Source organism: Equus asinus, chromosome X, assembly GCF_041296235.1.
Source record: "Equus asinus isolate D_3611 breed Donkey chromosome X, EquAss-T2T_v2, whole genome shotgun sequence".
Classification (NCBI taxonomy): Eukaryota; Metazoa; Chordata; class Mammalia; order Perissodactyla; family Equidae; genus Equus; species Equus asinus.
This window is the reverse complement of record NC_091820.1, coordinates 136,133,604-136,158,678: the sequence shown is the minus strand read 5'-3', so window position 1 is coordinate 136,158,678 and position 25,075 is coordinate 136,133,604. Positions and strand designations below refer to the sequence as shown.

Here is a 25,075-nt window from a genome sequence, read left to right as displayed (position 1 = left end):
TGTGCCAGGGAGGCAGTGCATTACCCACCAAAACCCACAGGTGGTTCTGAGGATAATCTGCCATAGCTGGCCATCGTGACTTGGAAGCCTAGGAAAGCTGTCTGTCGACCTACTCAGCTGCCCTGACACATGAATACCAATGACACGCCGCCTGTGTCCGCTGCCAGATGGGGGAGGCACATCATTCACACCTGTTTGGGCAAAAGGTCGTTTCGGCATTACTTTTCATTCATTTTTTTCGAGTTGTTTTCCAAAGTCACACTGCAATCATTTCATGTGTGAAGTTAGTAATACTTCTCTCAAAGGGGTTGTGTGAATATTAAGGGAAACAAAAGGCAGAAGCACATTTTTGTGAATTATCAAGGGCTATGCAAATGTAAAGTATTACAATACAAGAGAAATGCAAAGTGTGTATTTAGGTAAGATATAAGCTGTCAAAGAGGGGCACTTTGCTGGATTTTTAATGGCTTTATCTTTTTTATTCAGGCATAAGATGAAAATTCCTAGCCAATTTTCAGTATGTTTTAGTCTTTGCAAGCTAAGCAGTTTAACTAGGAAGGCAAGACAAATGGTTCCCAGCCAGGAATGCCTTCCTCAACGAGGAGCAAAACCACACACCTTATATGAACGGTAAGACTGGAGAGAAATTATCATCATCCTTTAACACTGCCCCTCACTAATAAAAAAAAGTATAATGAGCAAATTTAATATTCGGTATACCTTTTAAATACCACAGTTCTGGGTCAGGAGAAGAAAGCATAATTCAACCATAAAATAAAGGACATGTATGTTTGATTAACACAGGATAAGATGGGATGAACAGAGGATATACTTTCTATCAGAGTAATGTTACACAAGGACTTATAATTACCTTCTTGAAGTTATTTGTGTTTAGAACCGATTCTTGTACCATAACAATACTATAATACAATAAAAACTTATGAAATTTTGGGGATGAAAAACGCCTTTGTAAACATGACACCAAAAGCAGAAAATATAAAAGAAAAGCCTGATAGATGTGATTACATAAAAAATTTAAACCTCTGTATTTCAAAAGCAAAACATCATAAGCATAATTAAAATGCCAACAATAATCTAGGAGTACAACTTATAATGTATATTATAAAGGTTTGATTATGATAATATATAAAGAACACTTAGAATAGATAAATAAATAAAACAGAAAAGAATCCCCCCAAATACCCCAAAAGGCAAATAGGCAAAGGACACAGTCATTTGAAATACAAATGGACAATAATAAACACACTGTTTTTTTTAAAGGTCACCTTCGTTAGTAATCAGAGAAATATAAATTAAAAGACACTAGTTGGCTGTCTTCCGATTGCTCGGGCACCCCCATATGCTCCTGGTGGGAGTGTGAGTTCACCTTTGCTGGGGGACAACATGTATCAAAAGCCTTAAAAGGGCATGAATAAAGCTGATTTGAAATTCATCCCTTCCTTTCAATATATGTCCCCAAATCTCCCCCTAATCACACAATTTTCCCCTCAGTATTTTGAACCATTTTCTGCTAACGTTGTATTTGTTTTGTTCATACAACTATTTTATCATCATAGTTAGAAAATAACACCAATACTTAGGAAGGTGTAACAGCCTGCTCAGGGAGCCTTGGCCCTCCAGCACCTCTTTCTGAAAGCTTTGGGGGGCAAGGGATTGCCTAGCATATTAAATGTAATGTCTGCCAGGAGTTCACAAGACAGAGGTTCTCAAAGATGAAATTACGTGAAAGGATTTACAAATGCAAAACTCACTTAACACACATAACACATTCTGTCTTTTCGGGAACAAGGCGGGATAATAAATAAAACCATGTGTATTAAAGAATTTACATTATGTGGATGAATAATGAAATTAATAATTCAATAAACTCAAAATGACTAACATTCAAATACAAAAAGAGAAATGCAGAGAAAAATACAGATAAATTTGAAAACTCAACTTACCCTCTTAATAGACTCATTCTCCAAGGAGTGTGAATTATACTTAGAAGTTGGTGCAGAAGCCATACTGGAAACTCTACCAAGAAAGACAACATTCAATATCAACTGAATTTGTACACAATTTCAAACATAGGTGACATCTGAGATGTAAATACTGCAATTGAGAACGAACAGTACTACACTTTACAGGCCGTAGTTCCGTAGTCTCCAGTGGGAATGAGACACACAAAGGAGTAACCACAGCACAGGTTATGTGCAAGACCTCCAATAAAGGTGCAGGGAACTGTGGAAGAACAGAACGGGGCAGCTAAGGACACACGGGGGAGCTCAGCAGAAGATATGACATACACTCTTGGAATTTGTACTCACAGCGTTCTAACTGTCACTTAAAAAATCTTAACGTTTATTAATTGTGCAACAGGCCTCAAATGTCCACCCTTCTTAATTTTTGAAGATAATTTAGAGTCAGCCAAGCAGAGTGATAAAAAGGGTTGACAATTGAACTCACACTATTTTCCCCTTTAAGAATTCTGTTTTCTCCAAATTAAGGCAATTTAAAGTGGCATGGATTTGATGGAAATCAAATTAGTAAGATTTGACTTAATCAGTATTTTCTAGGGAAAGTATATACTTCATTTAAATAATGCATATTCATCACAACTCAGACATAAACGAAATACACAATATCATTTTAATGTAAAGATTTATTTAGACTTGTGAAGATTATAGCAACAACAGGAAACCAAGTAATGCTTTGGTTATTTTATTTATCAAAGTTAATGACACAGAGAGCTATATGAAGTCACTGGGAAGTAAACCACATCCAATTCATCAAGGTGATTGTGGACACACATGGGATTCTTTTCGCCAGGCTCATTAAAACAGCAACCACGTGCTAGGAGAACCCAGCATGGAGAATATTCACACACCTCAGCACAAAACCTAGGGATTTGACAGCTGCGAAGTACTGGTCCCTGTCCTTAAATAAGGCCCGAGAGAGGTGACGAAGATGCAGATAAGGTAACCACTGGGATGAAGAGGTAGAGAGATGGCGAGGTGAGGACAATCTTAGAATATTAGGACTGCTGGGCTTGCCCCACCAGAATTCAGCTCTCGAAGGGCAAGGCTGAGGGTCCATGTGGGTCATGGCTCTCTCCTGGCATGCAGTTGGCACTCATAACTATTTGGTGAATGAATGTTTGGTTATGTGCAAAATACACAATATTGTGAAACATCATGGTGGGGTGAGCCTGTACACTGGTTCACCAAACCCCAGAACCCTGGGACCGGAGAACTACCACTGGAGCTTCAAAATGAACAATTAGGGCAAAATAAAATATTCTTTATGGAAAGGGATACTCAAAGAACCGGAAACGACTACGAGGTAGCACAACCTGCAATTACAAATAACTTCTTAAAAAGATTAATGGATAACTCCAAAATGAATTAAATTCAGACAAAATAGCCTTGAAAAACCTCTCTAACCTTAAGTTCCAATTCAAGCAAAATAACCCGTTATTCTCAGAGACAGCAGAATGGATGACATGGACTACACAGAGCAAGTCAGATGTGTGTGCCCTGAAATTATTCCATTGGCTAAACAACATTATCTATTTGGGGGACTTTCTTCAGTAACAGATATAAAACTACTTTTTAGCAATCAGATACTGTAATATTTAAAACATTTAAACAATATAAGTCAATGTTTTCAAACAAAAGTTAAATTATAATGTCAAGTCAATATAAGAAATTTAAAATCCAGGGTTACACAGTCAACTCAGTCTTCATCTTCCTGTTTCTATTTATAAACGATAAAAGAGAGATGAGTCTTCCTGTTTTCTTCAATCCTCATTTAAAAACTTCAATTTAAAATAAACTAAATATAACAGTCCTCATGTTCCCCTTATTTTTAATTACCTTATTGAGATATAACTGTTATATTATACAACTCATCCTTTTCAAGTACACAATTTAATGGTTTTTAGTACATCCACAGTTGTGCAACCATCACCACAATCAATTTTGGAACATTTTCATCACCCCAAACAAAAACCCCGTAGCCATCAGTAGTCACTCATTGCTCCCCATTTCCCCAGCCCCTAAGCTACCATGAATTTACTTTCTATCACTATAGATTTGCCCACTCTGGACATTTCATATAAACGGAATCACATAATATGCAGTCTTTATGTCTAAAGACCTGATTTTTAGAGTTACACTACAAAGTGCTACTATTAGACATTGGATCACATACGTATCTGAGAAATCCAAGGGTCCAGGTAACATGGGTCGGTTCCACAGTGAGGTTCACTTTAAAATCTCATCAGTGACCCTCTCTTTCTTGAATGGTTCCAACTGATCCCTGAAATGTACAGAAGCCAGAACAGCGTGATGCTGGAGAGCACAGATGTTGGAACCAACTGTGTTCAAATCCCAACTACAACTCACTCTTTGACCCTGGCAGGCTATCTAACCACTCCGGGCTTTGGCTGCTACTCTCTCTATTTCACTGCAGCCTAGTTGGGCGAAATCGATGAAGTAATACATACGAAGGGCTTAGAACATCGCCTGATATATTTGTTAACAAATTATTAGCATTTTTTTCCAACTATGAAAGGATAGCTATTGAATGCTGACACCATAAACAAGTCTTCCACAAATTAGTCCTGACCCTAGAAACACCAGGAAGAAAGTTAGCTACTACAGGGACAGCGCACGGCCGCAGCGACCTAGTTCTAACGCTTCTCTTTAAAAAGTACGTGAAAATAAGGTCTCAAACAGGACCAGGGAAAGCTGTGTGGCACTGTGGAGAACCTACTAGATGGGTGAGCGCAGGCCCTGGGCTGTCTCTAACTTACCAAGCACGGAAAGTCCATCCGTATCTTCATCTCTAAAATGTCTATGTTGTTCTAAATGCAGATCAATAATGATTGGAAGTTACAGTGAAGTTTGCAAAAGTCAGCTACCCTTTTGGTTATAGAATATTTTGCCACAAACCCCCATAGATCAAGTTTTAATCCCTTTTATTTAAAAAACATTGAATTTGGGCTACCTTGGCTTTAAAGTGAAAATTGAAACTAAATGCCCTACATATATGCTACTTACAGGAATCTAACCAAAGGTAGAATTCTATCATTTTTGATCCTGAAAAAAACTTGATGATTTAAGCCCAATCCTCCCGTGACAGAAAAATGACCAGGAGAGCCTAGAGGGTGTGTGACAAGGCACTGTCACAAGTCAGTGGCAGGGCCAGCTCTGGCCTAGGCCTCCTGACTAACACTGCAGCTTCCTTTCCTCCTAGGAACAAGTGCTTCCAAGTGGTCTCTATGTTGAAAGAAACCAGGCTGGATGCGACTCGTCCCAATCTCAGTGGAGGAGTTTTAGACTAAGAAACGTAGTTAAGAAAACTCAAGTCATCTAGGCAAGCAATCCTTGGGGCCCCCAAACCCCCTCAAATAAAGCTTCATAAAGGTGGCATTATTTAATAAATCAAATTTTAAAGTTACAACATGGCCTTAATTGTGTCTCTTTTTAAATTCAAGACAACTAACGTCAATGGTCTCATAGTGTCCGGCTCTCTGTCCCCCACATGCCCCTCTACCTCTGACTCCTCCCTCTCTTTCTCCGACTCTCTGCCTCTCTTTCTCCGTCTCCTCTCCCTACCACTTATAACCTTTCAGATAATCTGCTGTTACTGTCCACCTCCCCCCACCAGAATACAAGCCCCCCACTAGACTATAAGACCCTACCAGATGGGGATTCTGTTTTATTTCCTGCTGCATTTACAGCACCTGTAACAGTGCCTGGCACCCAGTAGGAACTGAAGAGGTATTTGTTAAATGAATCGATAAACTGGGCACCAAAGACCTGGCCAAAGAACTTAACTGTTGTTTGTCCAATGTTTAAGCCAGAAATTCATGCAAGCTTTAAAAGAAATGGTAGAGCAAACCCTTGGCTAATCCAGAGGCTCCAGGCATGACGGCTCTCGCCGGCAGAACGGCAGCAGTAACCTAGGGCGCTGTGAAGCAGTCTGCGCCAAAGAGAACTGGAGCGCGGCCACCCTACACTACAGGCTGCCTATGAAGCACACGCTTCAGATGAAGGCTCGAAAACCTCTTCCACCACGCCCTTCTTCCAGGCAAAGAAACTGCTCCCCTCTCTGCTGAATATGAAGGCCAGGACTCCACAAAACCCCTGCAGCAGACAAGACTATCAACCCTTTTAGTCAAATGCAGGCCATTTTTACCCTTACAGTAAAAATCTAAAAGCAGCAGAATTAGAAAATAATTTTGACCTCTACCTCACAGGGCCCTTGCAAGTGAGATCTCAACTTCAAGGGGAGCTCCAGTTCCCATGGTCACCTGATTTGAGGTCCACGGCTCTCGATTAGTGTTTTTTTCTGAACTCTCCGTGCACAAACAGTGACAAAAGGTACACAGGCCTTCTCTTTGGCGTTTATTCAATGTGCTTTCTCACTCGGTGTGGACGTTTAAATGCAGTTTAAGGATAGTCTTTCTCTGGAGGCTCCTTCCAAAGCTGTGGAAACCTACCAGTGTGAAAACCAACTTCTAATGCCTGCCAGCGAGCAAGAAGTTACGCACAAGCAGCCTCGGAGTCCAGAAGTCCAGGGCTTTCTAAGGGAGCTCTCTTTACTTGGAAGTGTTTTGAAAAAAAATGCCAAATACTTAGGGGCAGCAGTGCTCAATACTACCAGACCCAGCTCTCCTTTTGTTATAAAACAAATTTCTGTAAAGCCTCCTTTGCTTGTTTGAAATGAAAATCATAGATATTATCAACATAAACACAACTTCAAAAAATCATCAACATAATGTCTTAACTCAAGTATAAAGGAGAAATAAAAGGACAGTGATTTATAATATAATAATGTATTTTTCAATACATTACACTAAAAACAAAAACACCCCTAATTCCAACGTGGCCTCTAGGGGGAGCGTTGCCCCCAATGAGAAGCACTTGCCGAGAGAGTCCTGCTGTGTACCTGGAGTACCCCTAAACACAGATTTTACTAAATTAACGTATTCTGACTTTTACATTAAAAGTTGTTCTGACTGTAGACCACCTACCAGGCAAGGAAATGAAAAAGATGCCCTGAGATGTCCTCAACCAAACCACTCTCTGTACAAATGAGAAATGTTCACATCCCAGCCATCTTGAGACGAGGTACACTGTCAATTCAACTTCTACATCTGCTCAATCCACATGAAAACAAACGATGATCTGCAAAACTAGGAGTTTATTTCATTTTTATACATTTTCCTTTGAATAGGGGTTGGTAAGCTTTTCCTGTAAGCGCCAGACAATAAATTGTTTTTTTCAGACAGTAAATATTTTAGGGACTCTGCTGCAGCTACTGGGTCTGTATTGTAGCATTAAAGCAGCAATAGGCGATATGGAAACGAAGTATTCCAATAAGATGTTATTTACAGAAACAGGCTGTCACCCCCTGCCTCAAACTATTAAAATAAATTATTTCCAAATGAACTTTCTTCAGCCAAAGCAAATAATTGTGTCCTTTTAAACTAAAATATAAGCTATTAACCCCACTGCGTATGCTTATACCTTGTCAAATGCCACTATGACAAGCTACAAAACTGTGTGATGTAGTTGAAACAAGGACAGGATTCCGTATTCAGACCAGTTTGGGTTTCAAATCCCAATTTTGTCACTTGAGTGATAATAAGAGTCATGCAACCTTGGATAAACTACAGTTCTCTGTCTGTGAACTCAGCACGATACTACCCCCTTCATGGGGCCATGATGAGGAACATGTAAAAAAAATGCTGGCACAGCGCATGGCAAAATAGAGGCATTCAAACACCAGGTCCCTTCCTCGTCCAAGAGGCACTCTGATGAACTCTAAGTCATTCCTCAAACTGGCGCTAATACACTTGGCTGGATTTCCCATAAAATATACAATGGCTAATACTGCCTAATCATTCTGCATACACATTTTCTAAGATGATCCATCTAATCTTGGCAACGCTCTGAACAGCCTTAAAGAAGTTTATCCTTAAAGCATGCCTACTTCCATTAAAAAAAAATAAACCACTCGACTCCTAGCCCAGAGACACTTTCCGTGGATCCCTAACATGGAGATCTCACCTCATTACCTTCTATTCTGACTCAAGGATCCAGAAATACACTAGAAGTTTCTTAGAATAAATCCAACTGTATTTATTCCAAAACAGTACCCCTCTTCAAAGTGGCTTATTTTCCAAACAGATACATGCAACACGTATGCATCAGAGCTTCTCCACTTGTCTTGGCCACATCAAACCTCAAGGCTATAGGGGATTTGCTTTCACAATTCTTCTTTGGATATTATAAAATGCTAAACAGCATTTCATGCAGAAACTCACTCTTTGTATCATTTTGATATTTACGATTCATTTTAAAAATCACAATACACTCACGTGTACTTCTTTAAATGATGCAAAGACCTTTGGCTAAAAACAATCTAATTCAGATCCAGTGGAGAATGCATTTTGAATCATTTTTTCCAGTGGTTAGTGAGAGATTTGAGCTGATCCATTCCCCCTATTACCTGGTCCCCTCATGACAAATGGGACATCTTCAAGACAGCTGCTAGGCTTCAGCGGCATGAGCTGTGGCCATAGAACAGGGTAACTTTAGAAATCCTTCAGAAATTGAAATTGCTATGCTAAGTAAACTATTAGAAACGTCAACTACCATCAGGTTAACTTTTTTTAATGTAAAAAGGCTACCTAGTAATGATATTACATTCATTTAAACATATTGTTAAATTCACCAATGGATTTTGTAACCATCAAATACCTGCCAGTAAACAAAGTTTTAAAATAGGAACGAGATCAAGTTCCCCATCCACCTGCTAATTCCAAAACTCATGAACCCACTTGATATACTCCATGACAAAACTGTATTTTGCTTAACTATTTCCCCCTGTGAGAAACTATTCCCAAAGAGCAGATTTTAACAGTACGTCCTTAACTATTTCCCCCTGTGAGAAACTATTCCCAAAAAGTAGATTTTAACAGTACGTCCTTAAGCAAAAGGTAAGATAGTAACTGTTGAAGGGTAAGAGTAGACACATGGAAACAGTCATAGTTTTCAGAGCAATGAAGGCGCCAGTTCAGAGCGTCTCCTTACTTCCCAAGGAGCTTCTCAGACTGGGCTTTACTGACAAAGATTCCCTCAACTGGAATTAGTGGTAGAGTGGAAGGAACTAAAGAGCGGATGTGCAGTTTCTAGAAAAATAAAGAGAGGAGAAAAGGCTAGAGATGATAACCTGCTATTTGGACAAATTCCTCCAGGCACCTTCACTGGGAGGAGAAGCAGGAGCCGTGTTGGCACCGGACCCTTATTTACCTGCTTCAAGACACAGGAGGCTTTTCCTGACCTCCCCATGCACACGAACGCACACCTCACTTCTCTATACGTTGCACAAATTTCTAATATTTCACTTCTCGTGCTGCATTGTACTTATGCATTGACATTTCATGTCCCCCTGTTAGATCTGAGCTTCCTAAGGGCAAAGGCTGTTTCACATTGTGGCACCAGCACAGAGCAGCTTAGGCACTCAGCTGATGAACGAATGAAGACAGTCTCACCCTCAGAGAGTTTCATGACTTTGGAGACATTAGTCATCAGTCATTAAAGGTACTCCACCCTCCCTCCCTAGGGCTGATTTTTGTGTTTATAACTCCTTTGCATATCTGTATAATTTTTCACATATGTATATATCTCTAAATAATATGTTGCTTTTGCATGGTTTTGAACTTTTATACATAAATGGAATCATTACACATTCTTCTGCCCTGTGCTTTTCTCACACTGCGCTGTTGTAAGAGCCATAAATGTGGACGTGTGGAGTTTGTGCGCTCATTTTCACTGCTGCATAGTAGTCCATTGTTCCACATTTTGCTTTCCACTCTCTTCTCAGGAGTCATTTGAACTGGTTCCAGGTTTCACTCTTACAAACAACGCTGTTATGAACGATATTATAAATGTCTCCCACTTCTGGCACACATGTAATAACAGCAATGGTATTCTGCCAGATTTTCCAATACCTTTGTCTGATCTTGCAGTAAACACAATTTTTTAAAAATCAAACTATGCGAGAAGATGAATAATAAATGAAAATGTAGGCAAATCAACCGTTTGAGATGAAATGAAACCCAGGGTTGTCAACAATCCTAATTCAAGCAGCAAGGGGGAAAAGATGCAAAACAATGGATGGGCAGTGTCTTCAGTTTCCTGAAGCTGTTGAAAAAAGTACTACAAACTTGGCAGCTTAAAACAACAGAAGCTTTGGGGGTGACCAGGTGGCATAGAGGTTAAGTTCATGTGCTCCACTTGGGCAGCCCAGGGTTCGCTGGTTCAGATCCCCAGCGTGGACCTACACACTGCTTTTCAGGCCTTGCTGCGGCAGTATCCCATATGCAAAACAGAGGAAGACTGGCACAGATGTCAGCTCAGGGACAATCTTCCTCACCAAAGAAAAAAACGAAAACAAAAAAATGAAAACCCCAGAACTTTATTCTCTCACAGTTCTGGAGGCTCCAAGTCTGAAATCAAGGTGTCGGCAGGACCACACTCCTCTGAAGGCTCCAGGGGAGGATCCTTCCTTGCTTCTCCCAGCTTCCGGCTGTCGCCGGCAAGCCTTGGTGTTCCTCGGTTTGCAGCTCCATCACTCCAAGCTCGGTCTCTGTCGGCACACAGTGTTGTCCCTTGTGTCTCTGTGTCTTCACATGGTGTTCTCTTCTCTTATAAGAACACCAGTCATATTGGATTAAGGGCTCACCCTACTCCAGTATGACCTCAACTATATCTGCAACAACCCTATTTCCAAATAAGGTCACATTCCAAGGTACTGAGGGCTACGCCTATCAACATATCTTTTTGGAGGACACAATCCAATGCATAACAGGCAAGAGGTTAGCTATAGAAATTAACAATCTACAAAATGGCATGTCAACATATGGTTACATTCAGAACAATTTACTTTGTCAATCCATCCTTAAGCATTCAGCAAACACCTATTAAATTAACCAGCCTTGAAATATTAATATAGCTTCTTAGAAGAAATAACGAAATGACACTAGGCCAATCATTTCTGAGACACTCCTTGCTCAGCATATATAATTACTTACTCATGTTCCCAAGGAGGCCAAAAATCAGTCAATAAATATATACCGGGCAACCACTCTGGACCATGCTAGGCAAGTCTACAAAAATTGAGATAGGTCTTCAAGGAGACAGCAACTGAGTTGGGGAGATGAATAAATATGAGGCAAGTTAAACAGTAATAAAGATAATAATACAGGTGACATTATACACGTAAAGCAAAACAGAGCATCCGCTCACGGTAATGATCATGGCTTCCATTTACTCATCCTCTACTATGTCCCAGGCATTGTTCTAAGCACAGATGAACTCATTCAATCCTCTCATTAACCTTAGAAGGCAACTACTATTATTATCTTCATATAGAAACACACACCCCGAGGAACAAAAAGGTTAAACAATGTGTGCACTAAGAACTGTCAAAGTGAGAATTCAAACCCAGTCAGTCTGGTCCTCTTATGCACTAACAGCAATCTGTTGCTCTCATTCTCTAATAGATGGTCAAATAAAAAATGAGGACGTTATACCTCCTGCTTATGCAGCCGAGCAAAAAAGGTGTTTTTGGAATTCCATCTCTATGTAATAAAATCTGATGATCACAAAGAAGTTCTCTAGCCTTCATCCTAAAGACAAGTAAACAAATAGTGACTTTTTTTCCCAAATCCATGTCTGTTAGGCACTGAACCAGTACATTCCTTCTTGTTTGCCCACTGCAATATTACTTTGTATCATGGAAGAGTCTTTCTAAACTACATTAAAAAGAAGGAACAAATGTACTTCTAGTGAACAAAAACAGAATAAATACTCCAGGAGGCACGACTAAGATGTAACGAGGCCTTTGTTGAGATGCCTACCAGAGCATATGCAGCCAGAAGAGTTCTGCAAAGCAGTACCTTCCGATGATGGGCACTTATTCCAGCAATGCTGTCACTATTCAAAGTATTCTTCTAAATCTTTTGAGAGTGCCTTTAGATTTTAAAGCTACGTAAGCCACCATCTCATGAATTTTACCATATCTCAACTTTTAAACAGAAAACAGTGCTTCCCACAGCATGAGCGCCCACTCATGGATGAAGTGCAACAGATGGGCTTCAAAAGGATTTCGGCCTAAAGTCAAATGCAGAGTCCCCATTCAAAGTTTTGACACCATTGAGGATATTTTTTAAAAGGTGCTGCAGTCTCTGAAGGCAATTCCAAAGAAGAGTTCCAAAAACAGGCTGGATAATTTTGATTTGGAGCTTCCTGTCCCTTCTCTACATGAGCTAGAAGTAAAAAGTAGCAAGTGAGGTTTTCAAATTTTGCCTAGCGTCTCCCAATAGTTGAAAATTCTGGGCTTGATACATCTTAATTAGTCCTGGTTTACAAGAGCAGGTTGACCTTGAAGGTTAGCAGAGACCAGCAGCAGGACTAGGAGCCTGCCCAATAGGCAGTTTGCCATAGTAGTCAGAAGTGTCCAAAGGGAATCTCCAAGGACTGGCTTCTTTAGAAGCCTTGGAGATTCAGAGAGAGAAACACTTGCAGTGACCCAGAGCATAGACAATGGTTATCTTCCTCCTTGGGGCAGTGAGCTATTATTCCAGCCATAAATACAAGCAGCCACTCATCTCTGCTGGAGAAGAAGGTGAAAGGATCAAACACACGAACACACACACACTTCTGGAACTTGGCACTATTAGCAGGGAGGAAGTTTTTGTAGATGTGGAAGACATAATCTAAGAAAAAAGGCAGAAATAAAAAAGGCAAGGAGATGAAGAAGAACCAAAACCAGTGTCAAAAGAATAGCAAAGAAAGAGAAGATAAAGAAATTTCAGTACTATAACAATGACACATGAATGCGACACAGAGAATTTCCATGGCTTTTGAAGGAGCAATATATGCTGCTTCAGAGAAGAATAAAAAGAATTCCCAAGCTCCAGATGGAAATAGTTTTATCAGCATTAGGAGAAAAAGCCGGTTGACAATGGGTATGAATATGGTGACATGTAGAGTCAACAGGGCTACTCATGAGGTATACTATTTTCCTGAAGACTGTATCTGACACACGGCTTCTACAAACATAATTCAACATCTAATCATGATTTAAAAAAAAAAACTCAGCAACCTAGGAACAGTCAAGGGCACTTATGAAAAAACCTATAGCTAATATCATACTTAATGGTGAAAGATGAAATCCCTTCCCACTAAGTGTGGGAAGAAGGCAAGGATGGTTGCTCTTATTGCTTGTATTTAACATCTTTTAGAGATCCTAGAAAGTTTAATAAGGAAAGAGAAAGAAATAAAAGGCATAACGTATGGGAGGGAAGAAGTAAAACTGTATTTGTAGATGATATGATCAAGTATGTAAAAAACCCTAAGAATACTACAGAAAAACTACAACTAGTAAGTAAATTTAGTAAGCTTTCATGATACACAAGGTCAACATAAATATTAATTGTATTTGTATTATTAGCAAAGAACAAATGGACACTGAAGTATAAAAATATCAATTGCAGGGGCCAGTCCTGTGGCCAAGTGGTTAAAGTCTCTCATGCTCCAGGTTCGCAGGTTCAGATCCTGGGGCTGGACCTACTCCACTCATCAGCCATGCTGTGGAGGCAGCCCACAAACTAAACAGAGGAAGACTGGCACAGTTGTTAGCTCATGGCTAATCTTCCTCAAGCAAAAAAAGAGGAAGATTGGCAGTGGATGTTAGCTCAGGGTGAAGCTTCCTCACCAAAAAAAAATACATATATATATATATATATAATTTGCATAACATTAAAAATGAAATATTTAGGGATACATTTAACAAAATGTGTACAAGATCCATACACTGAAAATTATAAAACCCTGCTGAGAGAACTTAAAGACAATCTAAATATATGGAAATATATATCGTGCTCAAGGATTAGAAGACTCAATATTGTTATGATGTCAATATCAATCTATAGCTTCAATGCAATCCCTATCAAATCCCAATGGGATTTGTTGTAGAAATTGACAAGATGATTCTGAAATTTACATGGAAAGGCAAAGGACCAAGAATAGCCAAAATAATCTTGATGGAAAAAAAAGAACAAAGTTGGAGTACTTCCACTACCCGATTTCCAGACTTACTATAATGCCTCAGTATGCAAGACAATATACTACCAGCATAAGGATAGACATAAAGATGAATGGAAGAGAATAGAGTCCAGACTTAAGTCCATCTTTTGGAGGCCCTAGCAGTGGTCAACTATTTCCAACAAAGGTACCCAGGAGATTAAAGGGCAAAAGGACAGTCTTTTCCACAAATGATGCTGGAACAACTTGATATCCATGTGGAAAAATAAGTGAATCTTGACACTTACTTCACACGATATACAAAATTAACTTGAAATGAAGCATAGAAGTATTAGTTTTGTATTGCTACATAACAAACTTAGTAGCTGTAAACCACACACGTTAATTATCTCACAGTTTCCATGGGTCAGGAGTCGGAGTACGGTTTAGCTGGATCCTCTCTGCTCAAGGTCTCACAAGGCTATAAACTCAAGGGAAGGGGATTACACAGGGTGTGAACACTGGGGCTTGGAAATTAGGGGGGCCACTGTAGGGTCTGCCTGCCACAATAGATTTAAACATTAGAGCTACTGCAACAGTCCTAGAGGGAGACACAGGGGAAAATCTTTGTGAACTTAGGTTAAGCAAAGATTTCTTAGAGCACAAAAAGCAGAAAATGCAAGAGGAAAAAAATGATAAACTGGACTTCATCAAAATTAAAAACCTTTGCTCTTTCAAAGGCACGGTTAAGAAAATGAAAGGGTAAGCCACAGTTTGGGAGAACGTACTTGCAAATCACATATCTGATAAAGGTCTTCTATTCAAAATACATAAAGAACTCTTATAACTTAATAATAAAACAGACAATCCAGTAAGAAACAGGCAAAAGATTTGAGCAGACACTTCACCAAAGAAGATACACGAATGTCGAATAAGTACATGAAGACATCTCACCATCATTACTCACCAAGAATATACAAATGAAAACTACCACGGGCTACCACCATAAACCCACTGGCATGGCTACAATGTAACAAGACGGACAATAACAAGTGTTGGTGAGGATGTGGCCCAGGCTGAACTCTCATTCTTTACCTGGCTGGGGGCAATGCAAAATGGCACAACCATTTTGGAAAACAGTTTGACAGTTTCTAGTAAAGTTAAACATAAACTAAACATATGGCCCAGTAATGTCACGCCTAAGTATTTACACAAGACAAATGAAAAGACGAGTCCACACAAAGACTTGTAAGCAAATGTTCATAGCAGCTTTATTCATAATGGCCAAAGAGTGACTCAAATCAAATGTTCATCAACTAGTGACTGAACAAACTACATCACAGCCATGCCATGAAATACTGCTCAGCAACAGAAAGCCACCAACTGCTGACACAGGAGACAACATGGCTGAATATAAAAAGCAGTATGCTAAGGGAAAGAAGCCAACCACAACATACTATATAAACCTACCCTTGACACATTTCAAAGAACTACGAGTATTCAGACCACATTCTCTGACCATAATGCAGTTAAGTTAAAGATCAGTTTTAAAAATACCTAGAAAATGCATTTGAAAATTTAAAAATATGCATCTAAACAACTCAAAGGTGAACAAAATTATCACAACGGAAATTAGAATATACTAGAATAATAAAAATACTATGTTTTGAAACATCCGAACAGCAGAATAAATTCAAAAGAAGGAAGGAGAAAATGAAGAGAAGAATGATTTCCAGGATATATTTTAAGTGAAAAAAAGCAAGAGGCTAAATAGTGTATGTAGTATACTTTTTTGGTGTAAGAAAAGGAGGGAAGTACAAATGTGTGTGTGCGCTGGCTTACTCAAATTTGTGAAAGAAGAAACAGAAGAATGAACTAAAAACTAATATTGATTATGGGGGCTGGGGGTGAGAAACAGCATGCCTGGCAGGAGACAGAGGTGGAAGTAAGGTTTTTTGGAATATACCTTGATATAAGTTTGACCTTAAAATCATATAAAGGGGCTGGCCCCAGGGCCGAGTGGTTAAATTCGTGCGCTCTGCTTCAGTGCACTCCACTTCGGGGGCCCAGGGTTTCGCCAGTTCGGATCCTGGGCGCAGACCTAGCACCGCTCATCAGGCCATTCTGGGGCGGCGTCCCACACAGCACAACCAGAAGGACCTACAACTAGAATATACAACGATGTACTGGGGGGCTTTGGGAAGAAGAAGAAAAAAAAAAAGATTGGTAACAGATGTTAAATGAGGGCCAAGCTTTAGGAAAAAAATCATATTAAGTTTTTACTCATTAAAAATTAATCAAAAAGAAACGAGAATATAATTATGCTCATTCATTTTCACATACTGATAAACCTCATTCTGCATAACCACAACTGACAAACCTCTGGTAAGATTAATCAAGAAAAAAAGAGAGAAGGCACTAATAAACAATATTAAGATTTTTAAGAATGAAAAGACAGGCGTAACTACAGAGATAGCAGATGTTAACTATTAGTTTAAAATCTGCCCACACCAAACACTCCCGGCCCAGGTGGCGCCAGGGCAAGTTGCGGCCAGCATTCAAGGAAGAAAGAAGCAATCTTACACAAACTCCCAGAGACTCGAAGAAGGGAATACTCTCCCTCACTTTACAGGGCTAGCAAAACGACACTGAACTACACAAGGACAAGCCAGGACAGGAACATTAAAGCCAAGTCTCATTCACAAATACAGATGTAAGAATCCTGAAGAAAACAGTACCAATCGAGTCCAGCAGTAAAACCACGCTGGGTTCCCGCCAGCAATGCAAACCTGGTTAATGCTACCAAGTTTTATTAGAAAATCCCTTAAAATATCCCAACGCATTAACAGGTTTAAAGAGGGAAAAACATCTCCATAAAAGCAGGAAAGGGGTTTGATAAAATTCACCATCCATTTATGCAAAAAAAATGTGCACTAGAAGTGCGCCTAGACAAAACCTAAAGTAAACATAATACTTTATAATGAAATACGGAAAACAGCGCGCCTTCTCAAATACAGATCCTGGGCCCCACCCAAACCTACTGAATCAGAAACTCCAGGCTTGCTGCCAGGCAACTTGTCGTTTTGGAAACGCCCTCAGGTGATCCTGCTGCGGCTGGCTACTCCAAGTCAAAGTGCGAGCCACAAGCCGCAGCACTGGTATCGCCTGGGAGCTTGCTGCAACTGAGGAGGGCTCTCCCGCCCGTTCCCGACCCACTGAGTCAGGATCAGCAGTTGCAGCAGAAGTCCAGGTGATTCGCAGCGCTGTAAAGTTGGAGACACGCCCCTAGAGCAGCTGCTCGGGGCTGGGCTGAACGCCAGAATCACCTGGAGCCCTTTAAAAAACTGCAGATGTCGGATCTCCCCTGAGATCAAATAAATCTGAATGACTGTGGGTGGGGCGCGGGCAGCAGGTAGTTAAAGCGCCTTAGGTGATTCTAATGAGCAGCCAGTGTGGCAAACCACTGGTCTGTAGTATTCCAGCACAAGGAAACTTCTATTTAGAGACTCTCCGCCCTCTCCCATAAGCCAGAGGAGGCCTTCCTCGAGTTCTCTGAAGATGCCCCCAAGAAAGCAGCTTCCATTTCACATGTATACCAATGGTGACTTCTTAATACGGCTTACTAAACCGAAACCAAGAAAAAACTCTGCAATGACATGGAGATGTTGTGAGGATTCAAATGAGATGTATGTAACAACACTGGGCGAAGGCCTTGGCACAGATTACCCCGAATGTTAATGCAAGGTATTACCGAGGTGGCAGCGGAGGCTGTAACTGCTCTTCGGGCATTGACAGCGAATACAATGACATCATCAGCAAATCAAGGCCAGAAGGTATCTCAAAGCTGCGCTGTCCAACACTGGAGCCACCAGCACATGTGGCTCCCGAACACGTGAAATACAGCTACTCCAAACGGTTTGTGCTCTAAATGTAAAATACACGCCGGATTTCAACAACTTAGTATAAAAAAGGGGGGACATCTCACTAATAATTATACTGAGCACTGTTGAAATAATATTTTGGATATACTGGGTTAAATTATATTACAAAAAGCGATTCCAACCATTTCCTTGTTTAATGCGGCTACTAGGAAAACAGATTACACATGTGGCTTGAATTATCCTTCTAAAGGACAGCGCAGTCTCAAAGGATCAGGAAGCCAGGATGTGAACTGCTACTTAGACCAGCCTGCTCAAACTTTAATTTACATACAGATCACCTGGGGGTCTTATTAAACTGCAGATTCTGGTGGTGTCATCTGGAGGGGGCCTGAGATTCTGCATTTCCCCCAAGCTCCCAGGAGCTGAGGAGGGGCAGGGCCATCAGGACAATCGTTACCAACCAGGAAACACTGTTTTGGTGGCATAGAAGTGATGGGAGGGGCCGGCCCGGTGGCACAGCGGTTAAGTTCGCACGTTCTGTTTCTCGGCGGCCCAGGGTTCGCTGGTTCGGATCCCAGGTGTAGACATGGCACCGCTTGGCAAAAGCCATGCTGTGGTAGGCGTCCCATGTATAAAGTAGAGGAAGATGGGCATGGATGTTAGCTCAGGGCCAGTCTTCCTCAGCAAAAAGAGGAGGATTGGCAGTAGTTAGCTCAGGGCGAATCTTCCTCCAAAAAAAAAAAAAGTGATGGGAACCTCTGGAGAAGCAATCACGTCATCTCAGAGCTGATAACAGTGAAGAAGGGAAATGGCCAGCAGAGTTAGACTCAGCCTCAACTTTCAAAATCACTTATGTCTCACCACGAGGGCTACAAAGAGGTGACGACCAGCTCCAATTGTTCTCCGTCTGTCTGTGAGGGCTGTAAGGACTCTTGCTTTCTCTCACAGATCCGGAACCAACGACATGTGCAAGGAACACCTCAGGACCAGGAAGCTCAAAATGGAATCCTGACTGGAGTTTCTTATATCCTGCTTGCCATATAACCAGTATCAATGGCAGCACCCTCCTGGGGGCTCACTGAAACCAAATGCAAATCTTCCCTTTCACTGTGACCCACAAATAGTACTGACACATCATGCCCAGAGGTCACTGCGGGGCAGGTACATTTCTTATTTCAGTAAAAGAGCTCGGGCCAATTCCAAGCCTGCTAGAATGAATGCTGACCACACAGTCCTCATTTTCTCAGTCCCCACCTAATAATCTCAGAGCCATAACAAAAGTTAAGGGTCATACAAGGGAATTTCAAGTCCACCACCTAATGCTAAGAATCCCCTTTATGACCCACTTCTGCCTGCAGGGCTCCCATGAAGGGGAAAGCACGACACCCTGATGCAGCAGCCCACTGCACTGTGAGAGGCTCTGGGAAACTGTGCTTCCTCTCACACAGCGTAAGGACATGCTATCAATATCTAACAACTACCACAAGCTAAAGAAAGGGCAGCACTGTGTGTTGAGGGCTACAGGCAAGGGAAGAAGAGCTGAATGAGTTACAAACAAGGTACTTTTATTTTTACTTTCAATTATTAGCCTTCAACTTCCCTTACCCCCTCCCACCAACAAGCAAAGCAAAAACGAATCTAAACTCAAACTGCTCATGACACCAGTCCAAAACTCCAGAAGCTGGGAAGAAAAAGGGTGGGAAATCAATGTGTGAGGCCTCTCCCATCACTGGACTCAAAGAGCTTTCTTATTCATTCGCTAACTGACCATGGAAAGAAAGGCTAAGCCTGAGCTCCGGTTCATCTTGCAGTCAGGGAATATGATCTCTAGACATGCAACAGAACTGGCTGAAACGAACACAGCCAAACGATTCTAAACTCCCGGGCCCTTGTCCAGTTCAAGTCACAGAATGGTTACTAAATGTCTACTGCGTGTAGAGGGCCATGTTAGGTTTCACCCGCCCAGGAAAACATCTCAAAACTCGGCCCTCTTTAGGACAAGCTTGGAAGATAAAAAAAATTAATACTGAAATACACAGGTGTTACCTATCAAGACAAGGAGTGGAGGAACAGCAATACTAAACTAATATAAGTATATGAAATTTCAAAGAGCTACTTATGGAGTCATTTCAAAATTTTGAGAGACATTCAAGTAACAAGAAAAGAGCACTCAGCACGCATTCTCTTCGAACAAGGAAGGCGGTATAGACCTGGACAGCAATCAAGTCCCTGGATTTCTTCTCATCCTAACCCCAGGAGTGCGAGCATTCAGTCTAGTGCGGATGGACCAACTCAGCAGGGCCTCAAGCTGCATTGAGGAGCTAAGGTGAGGTGTTGACTGGAAAAAGGGAAGACTCTCCTTCTGAGGCACTGCAGAAAAAGGCAGGCAATGTTCCCTGCTACAGAGATCCACCTTACCCTCGCCCTGTGATTGTTGGCTATACAGTACTATCGTTTTAGGAATGAATACAATGGAAGCTCCTAAGGTGTACCAATGGCTTCAGGTCCATTTGAGAGGGCAATAAAACACTTGCATATTTCAGTGCTGACAGAAGAAGGAGAAGGAGGCTGAGAGGCCACACCTACAGTTACCGGGGAGATGGGCCAAGAACAGGAAGGACGCTGCCCTGTTACAGCAGTTCTCCAAATAGCGACGGCTTATATAACACATGAATGCAATAATAATAATGCCCCAAAGCGTACAAAGGGTGCTGATGCACATCTGACTCTTGGAAGAGCTCCGGGAGCTGGGTAGTGCAGGTTTTCTGAGCTCTATCTTACAAATGGAAGAGCCACCTGCAGCGAGGTAAAATGACTTGTCCCATGTTACAGAGTTAAGAAGGGGCAGAACTGGGACTTGAACCTGACTTCTGGAATCCAAACGCAGGAAGCTTTCTACCACGTCACACAGACAAAAGAATCCTTTGCCACTCCTTGTTCCTTGGCTAGAAATGGAAAGAAAGTACTGGTCCACAATGCCAATTTTCCACAGAGATGCCTGCCACATTCTTAAAAAGAAAAGGATGAGGGGCCAGCCTAGTGGCATAGTGGTTAAGTCTGCACACTCTGCTTCAGCAGCTCAGGGTTCACAGGTTCAGCTCCCACACACAGACCTACACACCACTCATCAAGCCATGCTGTGGCAGCATCTCACATACAAAATAGAGGAAGATTGGCACAGAGGTTAGGGACAATCTTCCTCAAGCAAAAAGAGAAATATTGGCATCAGATGTTAGCTCAGCACGAATCTTCCTCACTGAAAAAGAAAAGAAAAGGATGAGACTGTCCTGGTGCTCTTGTGGAAAAATACACTGTAAACATTTAACATGAAAAACCATCCTTCAACTACAGGATGCCAACTGGATCTCACTCAACTAACTCCACCTGGGTCTCCTGGTACCCTCTCGCTTCCAAAGCAGAGGAATTAGAAGGCAGCCTCTCTTGCTCTATTCTTATTTGTAGTAACAAACAAAATATGGCCTCGAGTAATTTCTGAGTCCAAACAGTAAAGGGAACTTAACACTGAAAGATTGTGGACACTGCTGCCAATGTCACCTGAAACTAAAACCTTGAGTCAACAATGAAATGCAGAAGAATGTCTACAAAATCATGCTTACGGGATTTACAGAAGTTTATTAGGACATGCCAAGAATCATTTTCTTCTTTAAAAGAAAAGAAGGGAGTTCCATGTAGTTAAGTCAGTGAGTTAACTTTTCTTGAGTGCCTACTATGTGCAAGACGCTCTCCTAAGTACTTAACGTAGATTATCACTCAGTTCTGCCCACAACCCTTTAAGGAAGGTACTATTATTATTTTCATTTCATTTATTTGTATTTACTTATTGTTATTTCATTTTACAGACAAGGAAACTGAGGCACAGTAGAGGTCAGTAACTCGCGGAAAGCCACACAGGTAATATTAAAGCCAGGACTCAAGTCCAGAGTCAACACCCTATCGACAAATGACAGCCCCTGTCCCCTCGTGTGCCAAAAAGGAATAATGAACTGAGAAACCAGAAAATAAAGAAAGCAGAACTTCAAAGAGGTCAGAAACAGGGAAGGGAAATTACTAAAGAATAATGAAAACAACTTATTCTTTTATAAAATTGAAAAACTTTAGAAATAACAAGAAACTCTGGCCTTTGAAATCCTTTGGCCACCAGTTCAAAATGTCGCCTACTAAGCCTTGAAGAGGCTCTGCTTTTCTCCCTATTTTGGAGCCCTCAATAAGAGCGAGAACCACATGTTCTTTCGGTGGTTTTTAAACTTAACTACATTTTGTTAATTCTCCTTTCATTTTGGAACAAAGAATACTGGAGTATTTTTTATAACTTTAATCATTTTTCAGAACCTGTAAAAGTTTGAAAACTTCCTTTGAAGCCACTGAACATACAGAAGAGGAGAGAACTGAAAAGGTACTAAACAGATGAACTTTTATAGTAAGTTATCAGTAATGCCATTTTATTTGTACTCTTGCTCTTAAGAAGTTGAATGTTTCTTTACGTTAGAGCTAATTTCAAACGAACTAGCTTCTTTACAAACCACACAACACAAAGACTGACGATCATTTCAGAGGGTAGGTTCCCAGCTGAAACCAGCGTGCAGGAAGAAAACTTCTTGTGTAAGGCAGCCCGAAGCCAGCAGGCACTGGCATGGAATCAACAGCCAATACTGACGTCAGCAGAGCCTTCTATAGCTAGACTGGGGTAATACTGAGGCAGCAAGGGATTCGAAGATCGCCTCCCTGGGCGTTCAAAACCACTGACTGTTTGCAAGTAAGGGGGCAAAATGCAAGAAAACATGAGGCTGTGAGGAACTTATCATCCAAAAGGCAATCGCTGGAGAAATGATGACTCCAGAGAATCTCTGATTCAGACACATTTACCTTTTGGATTTGACTATTTGCTTTAATGGAGGAGCGGCCAACAACCTAAAATGGCAATTCAAAGTAATGCCCAAGTCACTCTCAATCATGCCAGCCTGCTGTATTGTCAGCGCAGTTTCAGAGCTCTATTTTCCTTTACAGTGCTCACCTCCACTGGAAAATACATCATTATTTTTTATTGTCTGCTTCTCCACACATAAGCTCTGTCAAGCAGGGACCTCGGCAGTGGTGCCGTCTGCTGTCTTCCCAGGGCTTGGGATACTGCCCGCATACCACGGGCATTCTGGGTTCGATGAATGAATGAAACCGCTGGCAACTTGATAAATATAAGTTAGAACTTTAAGGAGCTCTAACTCTAAGGAGACCAACCATTTAATAACCCTACTAGAATCTAAAGCCCCAGTGCATGTTCCCCACTTGCAAGCACCTCAGGAGGCTGCTATTAAACACTGGCAGCACCACCGGTTTGAACCTACGCCATGGTGTAGAAGCTCTCAAGGGTAGGTTCGGTTTTGTGAGAGCCAAAGGTCATTCAGAGTCAAATCTGGTGAATAAGCGATCATGCCGCAAATATACGTTGGATAAAAGCAAAACGTCTCTATAAATTAACAAGCCTGACTGTCTTATCTGGCTGGTAAGCCAGTTTTGAAGGGAATTCAAAATGGTCTGAACCACAGCAAAATCGCTGGCTCAGTCTCAAGACTCTAAGGTGCATGGATACTTCACAAGGAGCAAAAGTGAGCTGTGACAAAAAGTACCCAGTCTAGACAGACGCCAAGATACCCCCAGAGACCTGACTTGCGACACTAGCTTTGCTAAGTTGCCCCGAAGCCTAGGTCACGTTAGTTACCCTCTCTGGGCCTCGGTTTCCCCATCTTGGAAACAGATGAACTATATGAACTTCAAGATCTTAATCAATTCTAATATGTCATGATTCCATTCTTGTGAAGGTCTAGCATGTCTGTTTAAAAGCCAGTCACAATCCACTTTGCCTCATACTTTGTGTCTATAAAGCCCATAATATAATTTGTGCAGCAGATTCATTTCATATTTGCTTAGGCATAAACTAAAATTAGTTTTCACTTCCTGAGCACAGCAAAAGACAGCTAAGGGAGGCAACCCGGCAAAGGGCGCTTGCTCGTGCCTGTGCATACTTCCGACTGCGTATCAGGGAACTAACCGTTCCCTCTCAGATCTTCCCTCAACTGTTGCAAAAGCAGATAAACCTCTCGTGCGTGACACAGAAACACTGGCGGAGAAGGCGGATCGAGGATTCGCGGCCAGTGCCGGATGCGGCGGCTCCACAGGACCCACAGGGATGCGCCGGGCACCCACCCCGAGCAGACAGCCAGGGCGAGGACCAGCCGAGGCGCGTCGCCGCCCGGCCCGCTCGCCGCCCCGGGACGGGGAAGCAAAGTCCGGGCAGCGGCCGCGACGCCCCCACCCCCGCCCCGGCCCGCCGGCCCGGATTCCCATCCGACCTTCGCCCGCCGCCGGCCCGGGACCTCGGGTGGGGAGAAACAGGGAAGCTGGAGGCACCTGCCTACTGCTCGCCGGCCTCAGCCCCGGTCGGCGGGGACAGCGAAGACGCTCGGACGAACCGCCGCCCCCCCCCCCCCCCGCGGTTGCTGCGAGGCCCCGCGGGCCCCGCAGGACCCACCGGCCCGGGGAGTCCCAACTTCCTCCTCCCGGCCCCCGCACCACGGATCCCCGCAGCGCCCGGCTCAGAGCCAAGCCAGCCGCGAGCGCAAACCCACCTCGGGCTCCGGGCGCCACCGCCGTTGCCAGGCTGCTCGGCTCCCGGGCCCCGCTCCGCCCCCTCCAGGGCCCGCCCCCTGCAGCCTCCCCGCCCCTGACCACCGCCCGCTGCCCTCCTCCGCGCCACGGTTGGCGGGGGGTGTCACGTGACAGAGGCGAGGGCGGGCGGAAGGCGCCGGGTGAGCGTGGGGGGCCGCTCCAAGGGGCGGGCCTCTTCGCCCAGGAGGCTGCTGGGAAACCGTCTTTGACGGGTCCGACGCGTGGAGTCAGCTGGGAGTTGTAGTTCTAAATACGGTACTGGGAATGGGCAGGGCCAAGATGCTAGGAGCCACCCCTGTCAGGGAAGTTGGAGCAGGCGCCAAACGGAGGCCGCTGGGAAGCGTAGTCTCAGGAGTCTTCTCTGTGTTTCAGTGTTTTTCTCCAACAAAGGGGAAATTCAGAGGG

The 25,075-nt window shown here is 42.4% G+C and overlaps 1 protein-coding gene across 7 annotated transcripts in view; it reads right to left on the bottom strand.

Moving 5' to 3' along the window:
- Positions 1–24,762, bottom strand: part of MTM1 (myotubularin 1) — a 98,244-nt gene extending 73,482 nt beyond the window's left edge. For 2 of the 7 annotated variants that reach the window (XM_070502159.1, XM_044763395.2), the window contains exons 1-2: positions 24,631–24,762; positions 1,965–2,037 (exon numbers count right to left, since the gene is read on the bottom strand). In XM_070502159.1, coding sequence (XP_070358260.1) covers positions 1,965–1,981 — 17 coding nt within the window. In that variant the 5' untranslated portion in view covers positions 1,982–2,037; positions 24,631–24,762. Of the gene's footprint in view, positions 1–1,964; positions 2,038–4,215; positions 4,324–17,859; positions 18,033–24,630 lie in introns of those variants that run through there. The other 5 variants (XM_044763391.2, XM_070502161.1, XM_070502158.1 and 2 more) reach the window with 4 other exon arrangements.
- Between the last annotated feature and the right edge of the window lie 313 nt (positions 24,763–25,075).